General features: G+C 43.2%; 1 protein-coding gene across 2 annotated transcripts in view; it reads left to right on the plus strand.

Annotated features, from left to right (window-relative positions):
• The first annotated feature begins 359 nt into the window (after positions 1-359).
• The window catches only part of SYNRG (synergin gamma), a 68,110-nt gene continuing 57,359 nt past the window's right edge, over positions 360-11,110 (plus strand). For both annotated transcript variants that reach the window (XM_018556790.1, XM_018556791.1), the window contains exons 1-4: positions 360-439; positions 8,828-8,868; positions 10,039-10,163; positions 10,704-10,834. In XM_018556790.1, coding sequence (XP_018412292.1) covers positions 399-439; positions 8,828-8,868; positions 10,039-10,163; positions 10,704-10,834 — 338 coding nt within the window. In that variant the 5' untranslated portion in view covers positions 360-398. The remainder of the gene's footprint in view (positions 440-8,827; positions 8,869-10,038; positions 10,164-10,703; positions 10,835-11,110) is intronic.

An 11,110-nucleotide genomic window follows, 5' to 3' on the forward strand; every position in this document is an offset into this window, starting at 1 on the left:
TCACGTAGATGAGAACTGGGGGCTTGTGAGGAAAAAGTTGCAACAACATAGAAATTAAAAAAAAAAACTTTATTGTTTATCCTTCATGCTGTTATGAAATACTTTGTGAAGTGACTAGAAATGTGAATCACTTGTATAACCTTATGGGGGTTTATTGGCTACAGATACACAGCCATTTCTAGGGGCCCCATTGCAGTGTATTAGTGTCACAGGAAAGGACGCTTGTGCAGAGCACACACCAGAAATGCGTGCACACCCTGCCTGTGTCATTGCTTTCTAATAGAGCTCTATCTCTATCACTAATAAAGGAATATTCTCTGACACTCAGCCAGGACCGGAAGTTGATGTCGTTCTACTGGCGGAAGTAGGCTGTGCCTCTTTATTTACAGCACGGAAAGATGGCAATGAGACCGGGAGCCGGGGGTGCCGGCAGCGGCAGGTGTGTACACACTTTATACATGGGGGGGTTTCCCACAGACGATCGGGTAGGGTGGATATGTCCGGGTTAGGCGATGGGTGGAGCAGTAGTGTGAGGTGAGGTGGTGACATCGGACAATGCGTAGTATGTTGGGGGGGAGTAGTCAGTAATGTATGAGGATTGTCATACGCTGAGAGTCTGACTTGTACACAGGATACACTTGTATTAGGAAATCCATTGTTTTCCTACAGTTATAAGTATTATGGAATGTTCACATTCATTACACCTGACAGTGGGGCTCAGTTATACCAGGGTGCCGGTTAATGAAGTCATATCAGCAGCCAATCACATTCCACTTGTCATCTTCACACACTCCCCAAAGCCAAGTGATTTAGAGGCTTTTTTCAATTTTTATGTATCCACCTTTTTATGCATGACAGGTATTAGAGGAGTGGTGATGTGCATGAGCTTGGTATGATCTGTGTTTGTTTACCCAAGACTGTGCAAAACTCCTCCACCTCCTGGCAAATAAATTTGCAACCGGGTCATTCTCTGCCCCATTGTTATGTGTAGCTGCCCTGGCCGCTACTGATTGGGCCCAGACGGAAATGTTTCACTGACAGTTTTACGTGAACTTGGATCGAACTCGCTACCCACCAAAGCCATGCACATCACTATACTGGAGCAGATGTGTGTGCATTTGGTTCCATAGACTATAATATACCATCACACTTGCTGGGCGCAATGTTTTGCAAATTCACAAAATGCGTGAAAAGAATTTGTCTCTGTGCCATTCTTTTTAATAGCGCCCCCCCCAAACACGGCAAGCTAGGTGTGTGATAAACACATGCTCAAAAAATTAGTGAAGCTCACAGCTCCAATAGTTTAATTAATTGCGCATAGTGCAGCCAATTGAAATGAAGAAGCCACCCTATGCGGATGCAGGACAAAAACGCCATGTGTATAGCAAGTGTAAAAGGGAGCACCTGAAAAATGCTTGTGGTTTTTCAAGTGCCGTCATCAAACTCTATGGGGCCAAAAATGCACTATTTTGCCCCCAAAGACGCTTACTGCTTTAGGCTTCATGCAGCAAGTAACACAATGGTCATGTGTGAACAGAGCCATTGAGAGTAATGGGATTCTTCATCTTGAGCGTTGTCGTACTACAGGAATTGCTCAGGTGTGACCGGGGCCCAACTGCTTGCTATTATTTCCCATTGCATCTTTTGTTTCAGAGTGGTCACCCTAGTATTCCTGTGTTTTAAATTATTGTCAATAGATGATCTGTGGTTGTGAGAATGTACAGCTTTCTTCATTACCGTGGAGATAAGGAGTGCAAAGTTGGTGCTTCACGTTACCTCCTTATCCCCCTCCTTCCCGAATGTAAAAAGCCTTTTATTTACATTTTTGTTTACTTGTTTTGGCTCTGACTCCGCCCCTCTTACCTAGGCGAGAATGATGTGTCCTTGCTCCCACAAACTCCTGCGATATCCCCATCATAATCATATTTCCCAGGAGGCTGGGAAACACATTCACAGAATATGGTTTAAGATAAGAATCAAGAAACATTTTCCAACCTGCTCCTTTTTGATTTTTTTTTGGCTTACTATTGTCGAACTGTCAGAAAATTGAAGAAATGTTTTGAATAAAACCCTATTGGTGTATGGCCCTGATTGTGACAGGTTGACAATGTAGGAGCACAATTAGGAGACATTTGCCACCCCATTAAAGACAGCGAATGAAGTTGAACAAGGACAGGATCACCAGGTACTATTTATTGAAACCTGCAGATTTAAAAATATTGAACACCACTTTTGAAAGTGACACTAAACTCAGGATTTAAATCTTGAAAATGCATTGAAATACTATAACTATTAACAATACAGTACCTCTTTTGTTTATCACTTGGCTGTAGATTCCGAAATCATCTCTGAATTGGTGCTGACACTGTCCTTCCTATTGGAGGGTGGCTACTTTTGTTCTCCATGGTCCCTGTGTGTGTTGTAAAGTAGTCCCTGCTCCAAACTCACTCAAGTGATGGACTACAGTCTAGAGCTGCAGTTAACAATTATTTTCAAAATCGATTAGTTAGCCGATTATTAAGTTCGTTTAATCGGATACAAAACATAAAATAATTTTTTTGTGTGGAGCCGTGAACAGGGCCAACCAATAGGAATCCGATTAATCGATGATTGAAAAAGTTGACAACTTTTTCAATCATCGATTATGTTGATTAGTTGTTGCAGCCCTACTACAATCTCAATACAAATTAGTAAACTAAATGTGAGATTGTAGTCCATCACACAAGGGAGCTTGGAGTGGAGGCTACTTTACAACACACACAGGGACCATGGGGAACAGAGGTAGCCACCCTCCAGAAGGAAGGACAGTGTCAGCATGAATTCAGAGATGATTTGAGGATCTACAGCCGAGTGATGCATAAATAAGATAGGTAAGGTACTTAAATGCATTTTTAGGATTTAATTTCTGAGTTTAGTGTTACTTTAAGTTTTAAATCAGGTACATCAAAATAAAAGATATTAACTTCAGAAAGCAGCCACAGCCTTAGTAGAAATGCCTGTCCCCTGCCATCATGCTTCAGAGGAGGACTCTCTTTGTAGAATCAGTGGTCTCTTTGCAGTGGTCTGACACTTTGTAAAGCCCAAAAAACGTAAATATATATTTATATTGTATAGGCAATGTACTTATTAGGTAACATTGAAACTACTTTACCTGTCCCTTAACCTATCACCTGGTACACACCCTCGGAACTCTTAAATAAGTAGTATTTAAATATGCATTTTATTTGCACATAAAATGAAATACTTGTGTTCATTCGTCTTCTTCTTTCCTTTTTTTTTTTTTTTTAAAGAATAATATGACTACCTTTAGTATTGCACAGTGGGAATGCAGTCACAAATATGTGCTGCCAGCTGTATATTTCTTGCTACTGTTGGAAGTTTTGTGGGCTGGGCTGCCCACAACGAACCCTTCCATGGATCCATCTGTAAAGGTGGCCATACACTCTACAACCATCGCAAGACTTTAGTCTTGCGATGGTTGTAAAGGGATTAAAAAAACGTACGATCTGCCCATCTTGGACAGGCAGATCGTACTCTCGATCATCGCAAGCCGCGCCCCCCTGAGGGGCGGGCTTCTGATGACCGCAATGCTGAACGGGCAGTGTGCGCGTGTGCACACCGGCCCGTTCAGCATTTATCTTCCGAGCACCGTTCTAACCAGCCGAGAATCGTACGATTCCCGGCTGGTTTTCGAACATGCTGGTTCGACAGAAGACGTGCGACCGTACAGTAGAAACGGTCGCACGTCTCCGTTCACACTGCTCGATTATCGTACGAAAAACCGATCGCATACGATTATCGTACGATAATCGTGCAGTGTATGGGCACCTTAAGAGTGTACATAGTGTAAGCCCTGTGTCCTTTGGATCCCTGTACAGGCTCTGCTGCACAAGACTGGCTCGTCTTTGTTTTCAAGAATATCAGATGTTAGGGGAGAAAAGCTGTGTAATAGGATCACCATTCTGATGTTGGTAACAGTTTCAGTGACTATTGACCTCTACAGCATAGTACAGAGGGCATTAAAGGAGAACTATGAGGTGAGTTCTTTTCACTCACCTCATAGTTCTAGCCGACCTGTGACAATGAGACTGTCACAGGTCGGCTCAGTAGATCGGGAGGTGGGAGAACACATACCGGCGTTCGCTCACCTCTCGATCCTGTCACGGCTCTCTGCCGTGACGGGACGGCCTGAATTCCCCCCCTCCGATCCGCCAGCGCTGACTGGCGGAACGGACGGGCGGGGCGGGTACAGCTGGCTCTGCCTCTAGATAGGCAGAGCCAGCTGTCAGTCACGCAGCTGGGCAGATCCAGACACAATTGTCGGGATCCGCTTCATCTGCGGCGTCTCAGTATACCGCGAGCTACACTGAGCCTAGGGTGACGGGAGGCCGCTAGTTTGTGTCCTACCGTTACCCTAAGGAGAACTATGGGGAAAAGACAACCCCATAGTTCTCCTTTTAAAGTGGACGACGGACAGTAAAATATTTACATACTCCTAACTAACAGGTAAAACATATTCTTAAAGGAGATCTACGGCCCAACCCTTTTTTTTTTGCCATAGTTTTCTTTAGGGTCACATATACTAATGTCCTCCTGTGACCCAAAACTCAGCATATAGCCGGCTATTGCCCGCTGTATGCTGACAGCGCAGAGGTGCGCTGCAGCCGGGACAGGTTCCGTCAATTTTGTCGAGATCCACCCCGTTGTCTTCTTGACGGCTCTAGAGGCAGAGCCAGCTGTGCCCGCCCACTCCCTCGTCCATCCCTCCAGTCAGCACTGAAGGAACAGAGAGGGGAGGGGGGAATCCCCTCGGGGGGGATGATCGGGAACTGAGCGATCGACGGTATGTGATCGCTCAGTTCTCGATCAATAGAGTCGACCTGTGACAGCTTCAGTGTCACACATCGGCTCTGATTATGGGGATGAGTCCATTTCACTCTCCCCATAATTCTCCTTGAACTAATAACATGACTTTAAAACAAGTGCTTGCTATTTGCAGTTATCTTAAAGATCCTCAGAAATCACAACCCAATTATAAACAGTGACCAGAAGCTGTCAGTGACAGTACAGTCACTCTGCTGGGTGTGCACAGTGACCGTACTTCCAGCACAGAAAGATGGACGCATATATGCAGTGGTAGGGAGATAGTTGGGAAGGTGTTCACAGTGTTTATAGATGAAAAGGTAAATGATTGCTGTCTTTTCATCTTCTTGTACAAGTTTAAGGGTTTTCTCCCCAAAATGTGTTGCAGTATACCTGTAAAGTATGTGTCTGTCAGACACAAAGGTAAATGATGGCTTATTTTAAAATGCTTTTAGTGCTTGTTCAGAATATGTAAACTCCAGGCAGTTCTAAACATAACCCTTGCAGTGGGGCTACCCTGCACTGCAAGGCTTGAGTGCTCGTTTTTGTCTAGGGTGTAAAATAAAAAATGTATACTTACCCGAAACCTCGGTCCTGCAGCTGTGAAGACTCATCTCTCTCTCCTCCTACGCTGCAGCTGTGGTATGTCCCTCGGCGGCGTCATGTGCAATGCATGTCAGTGGACTTGTATTACACGGTTTAAGTGGGGCTTAGACCACCGGAGCCCAGGGTAGAAGAGGCTGCAGTCTCTAGCAGCCAGACGGGATCAAAGGTCAGGCAAGTATATTGAGGGGAATTTATCTAACTGGAGCAGTTGTACATGGCAACCAATCCGCTTCTCTCTTTCATTTTCAAATCTTAACTGAACAACCTAAAGAGAGTAGCTAGCTGATTAGTTGCTATGGGCAACTGCTCCAGTTTCTGCCCGCTCCATTTTTGATAAATTCCCTTCATTGTCTTTATTTGCACCCCTAGACCAAAACTAGCTCTTAACCCTTGCAGTGGGGAGGGGGGTGTTGCCCCACTGCAAGGGTTAAGTTTTTAACCCTTTAAGCTGCACATACACTAGCAGATTTTTTTTTTTAATTTTTGTACAGGGCTGTAAAATTGTCAGCTGAACAGTGACTGCAGCCAGTGTTCAGGTATTCTGACAGTAGCACACCATCCTCAGTCAGAATACCTGAACACTGACTGCAGCTGATTGGCTGCAGTCACTGTTCAGCCAAAAATTTGCCACCCTGCTCCTTCGATTTTCAGATTAAAGAATGTTGGGCAGGAGGCTGCCAGCAGGACACCCATGGAGCAAATTAAGACCAGAATTTCAAGAACTGGCTGAAATTAGCTCCGTGTATGGCCAGCTTCAGTATGCATGATCTGGGCACAGGTTCACAAGGAACTGGTCTTTTGTGCAGAATATTTGTAAATAACAGGTTTTATTTATACTACATTAACATCACAGTAGTGGCCAATTCCCATTTATTAGCTCTTGTTGTTTTTGCATCCTTTGCAGTGGCGTCATTTTTGCAGTACAGCCTGAATCATGAATTGTTACACGTCACATTTTTAGTATCATTTTGCACCGTGGTTTGTGTCGCTATAACAAAAGATCAGCTTGATGAAAATCATTGTATCAAAAAATATATATATTTTTTATTATTAACCCTGATTTCTAGGTCTAGCTTCTCATTTTAGATGTACATGGGAAGGGGTGCAGCCCTATTTCCCCTTTACCTATGCAGGTTCTGTTTCCTGCACAGTGGTTGTTCTTTAATAGTTATATGCTCAGGTTCAGTCAGAACCCAGAATGAAGCTGTCACTGCTGGCTCAAACAGCTGTGACCAGGGTATTTCCTGTCACAGCTGCATGTAAACCTAGGTGCGGGATGCTGGTGACATCATTGACCAGATATGGCCACATAGGGCCCTCCTTACCATCTTGTCTTGAATTGTATTGTGATTGTAATGTCTTCCTTATATTGTAAAGCGCTGAGGAAACTATCGGCGCTATATAAATCCTGTATAATAATAATGTCCATATTCCTTAAGTAAGGTAAATGATGTCACCAGCATCGCACCCCTTTGGACATTGTTTATGTCCAGCTATGGGGTAGGGAATGCACTGGCCGCAGTTGATTGGTCCAGCACTGACTGTTTCCTTCCAGGTTCAGACACCTTCAAGTTCGGATGGAACCTCAGCTCATTCCTATTCCATCACAATGCCAGTCTATGCTTTTTATATTGCGGCTGATTTCTAAAAAAAGCTGTTCAAGCAGAATTGCACTCGCTGGTTTATGTTTTTCAGTAACAACTCTACATAATAATATGCAAACATGTAAAAACTCCTTCTAAATGTTGCCTGGTGTCCATGCTGATCCAATGGCTTCAGTACTTCTGACGTCACTGGCCAGCAACAAGTGCTGAAATCTGGAGTTCTGCCTTTAGCTGTTGCATTCTTGTGACCCCCCCAAGTATAAAAGCTTTAAAACAAAACACCTTTTATTTGCAGACCAGGAATAGATTCTGGCAAGGTTTTCTAAATTCTTTACTGCCCTAATTTTCAGTGTGCAGTGTGTATAATTGATGATGTACTTGTGTTAGTCTTACAGCATCAATTTCCTTCCTCATATCAAATTGTACCTGCTGCTGCTGCTGCTGTGGCTGCTGCTGAGAGAGAGAGAGAGAGAGAGAGAGAGACCTTCGCACCATGCTTTGTACATTATAGCGTTTGTGCATTCAGTTGCAGAAAGAATCGTAATGCAAATTTCAAGGTACACAAATCTATTATTCTTTTGGAAAAAGTGCTAGTTGTATGGTGCACATCGAGTGTACATTCTCTTCATTAACCTTTAAAGGAGAACTATGAGGTGAGTGATTTTCACTCAACCTCCTAGTTCGAGCCGACGTGTGACAATGAAACTGTCACACGTCGCCTCTAGATCTGGAAGTGAGCAAACGCATAGCGTCGCTAGCTCACTTCTCGATCTATCCCTGCAGAGAGCTGTGGCTGTCACTCACGGCTCCCTGCAGGGATTCCCCCCCCTCTCCTGTCCGATCCTCCAGCGCTGACTGGCGGAGGGGATAGGCAGAGCAAGCTGTCAATCACACAGCTGGGTGGATCTCGACAGTAATGTCGGGATCCGTCCCAGATGAATCAAAAGGTGTGTACTTAGAGGGGGGTACTTATGGTTCATCCTGCGGTTCCAGAGCTAAGTCGTCTGTATTGGGACCCTGAGGTAAAGTGGGTCCAACATAGATTCATCCAATTTGTCATGTTTGGTATACAATAATTCTTCCATTTCACAGATGTGTTCCACTTGTTTAATCCACGCAACAGAGATTCTAACCATTACATACTTAATGCAAAGCAATTAGTCCAGTTATAATTTAAAGTGCACCACTCATAATAACTATATGTAGGCTGCCATTGCTTTATTTCTTCTAAAAATGTTCGTTGTCTGGCCTTGTCTAGCTTCAGTACTTCTAGGATTACACCTCCAGAACAAACATGGAGCAAATAAAGTCTGAGAAAAGTCCGTGTTTCTAATTTCTGTACTTTGAGAATGAATAACTCCTCAGTGTCTCAGGTGCAGTGAGGGCTTGTAAGAATATACTGTATATACCTGCCTGGATGTCCTTAGCCTGTCTACAGGTTCACTATCTGTACAGAACACCGCTACAAATGTCATTTCTTGATAAGTTGTTTGGCTTGCTCGTCCCAGCTGCTTCTCTTCTTTTTTTTTAATTTGGACTAGACTTATTCTAGCAGGCAGGGCATCCCAGTTGGCACCTAGGATTCCGGAAAAAAGTGAAATGCATGTTTATGTTTCTACTGAAGGCAGTAGGTAAACTTGCAATCACATTTGCTGAAATCCTTGCACTGTATATAATTGAAGATGATTTAACATGTTCTAAAAATAATTCCTTCCAACCTTTTACAAGTCGTCGTCTTTTTTTTTTTTTTACAGTTTTGTGTTTCCTATAGTGACCAGCATTGGCTCATCTCGAGGTATGTATACAGTGTGTGATTGTATAAACATACAGGCTGTACACAAATGTCAGAGAGAAGTATAGCACACTGCTCATTTCCTTAATCCTTCTTTGTATTCTGTATTGTGCAGGCTCTGTTTGTTCTGCAGACATGCTCCATGTTTTAAAACTTGCACTCTTATAAAGTGCAACTGATCATATGAAATTGTGCAATTCTATTACTGCACAATGATGTAGCTGGGCAAAAATATTCTTGATGGATTTTGTATTGTTTTCTAGGGCTGCAACTATTGATTATTTTCATAATCGATTAGTTGGCTGACTTATTTTCTTTTCCGGTTAATCGGATAAAAAATAAGAAATAAATACCATCCCTAATTTAAAATAAAATACACAAATGGAGTGTTACAAACATAAAGTTTACTTCAGAATAAAACTGCATGCACAATTTTGTGCAATCGCACTGCGATACTGTGCGTTCCAGTGCGGGCGATCACACTGTAGGTGGGAGGCGCATTTGGGGTGCCATTGAAATGAATGGCACTGCAAAACACCGCCCGCAGCAGAATTTGTCAGGCTGAAAACGAAAAATGACTCCCTCGCCCACACCCACATTTTTTTTAAATGGCGCTTGAATAGCTTTAGCCCGGGAATGACAGCTGCCAGTAGCAAGATTCCGCAGACAGCAGCTGAATGTAAATACGGCAGGTAGTGGGCTGGTGCAATAGCCAGCATACTATTGGCCATTTCAAATTGCAATAGCAGGCTGACTATTGCACCCACCCACTGCTTGCTATGCCCTCCTCCCAGCGTGGAGGAGAGAGCTAGGGGATCCAACCAACTAATCGATAATGAGAATAGTTGACGAGTATTCTCATAATGGATTATTATCGATTAGTTGGTTGCAGCCCTATTCTTTTGCTATCCTATCCTCTCTTGACAACTGACCTACATGTCAACAGGCCAATTGGCTGCAGAAATTCAAGCCCAAAAGTTTCTTTTAGAAGCTTCAGAGTAGTTTGTGTAGCTCAACCATGAAAAAAAAGGTGTCTCTCTGTTGTGATTGTGTATGTATTTATTTATGCTAACTTACGGGCATTTATTTGTGGGGTTGGGCTACCATCATTTGGGTTTGTAATAGCCAAAGCTGTTGGAAGGATTGCATCTGACAATTTTCTTCTTGCTGTAGGAATGATACCAGTGCAACAGCAAACCGCTCGGTTTCCCATGGTACCGGTGATGCAAACAAATGTTCAAAATATGATGGCAGTTGGATATAGTCCTCAGATTCCTCAAGGAGCCATGGCCATACAGGTAATCTTTTGATGTTTATAGAATTGGTGCATTTTGTTTTCTGTCACACTGCTACTTTATGGTTTACCTTACCTTGTTCACACCAAATGCAGACCAGATCTGCATGAGTTTCTGCACACGCAGTGCAGTGGGTTGTGCTGTGTTTTTGCCACGTTTTTGATGCACTCCGGGACGTTTTTGGTAAAAAAAATAAAAATCTTTTTAGTTTAAAATTGGCTTTTAGTGCGTTCCGGGTCGTTTGCATGCGTTCCGTAGCGTTCCAGAGCAGGTAAAATATGGCTTGCTGCAGTTTTTTTACATGCTCTGGAACTGAACGCTGCGGTCTGAACTAGAGCCCAAAATACTATTAAAATACATTGGACGCAGTTTTGGTCCGGCCTGTAACTGCTTTTTACACACTGACATATAAATATATTATGCATTTACACATTTTTTTTCTCTTCTATGGCAAGAATGGGTACATTTCTATATGCACTAACAGGCACACTTTTTTTTGTATGTGGTTATTTGACTCTGGAACTGAAGCATTTCTCTTTGCAGGGTGGGCTATCTATGGGTCCAATGCAAGCAACACCAATTACTTATATGGGGCAAACCGGTTACTTAGGAATGGCTCCTGCAGCATCCGCATACACTGCTGACATGCAGAAGCAGTATGTCGAAGAACAACAGTAAGTGAATTATATTTTGGTACCGTATTGCCACTTAAGGGGAATTTTCTAGTTCTCCAGATGTATGCAACCCTCTTGATGAAAGGATGTTCTAGGGGAAAACTTATTTACCCCAAGTTGTTGCCTGCTCAGGGGCCTTGGCACAGCATGCTTGGTTTTATACAGAGGTGTATTACTGATAATTCCAGCGTTATCACCACATATCATTTGGGGAGATCTATGGTTCACCGTTGCCAGTACTAATTGACATCAAAGCTGTGGTGAAGGTTGACAGTC

Source organism: Nanorana parkeri, unplaced genomic scaffold (assembly GCF_000935625.1).
Source record: "Nanorana parkeri isolate BGI_ZX_2015 unplaced genomic scaffold, ASM93562v1 scaffold252, whole genome shotgun sequence".
NCBI classification, from domain to species: domain Eukaryota; kingdom Metazoa; phylum Chordata; class Amphibia; order Anura; family Dicroglossidae; genus Nanorana; species Nanorana parkeri.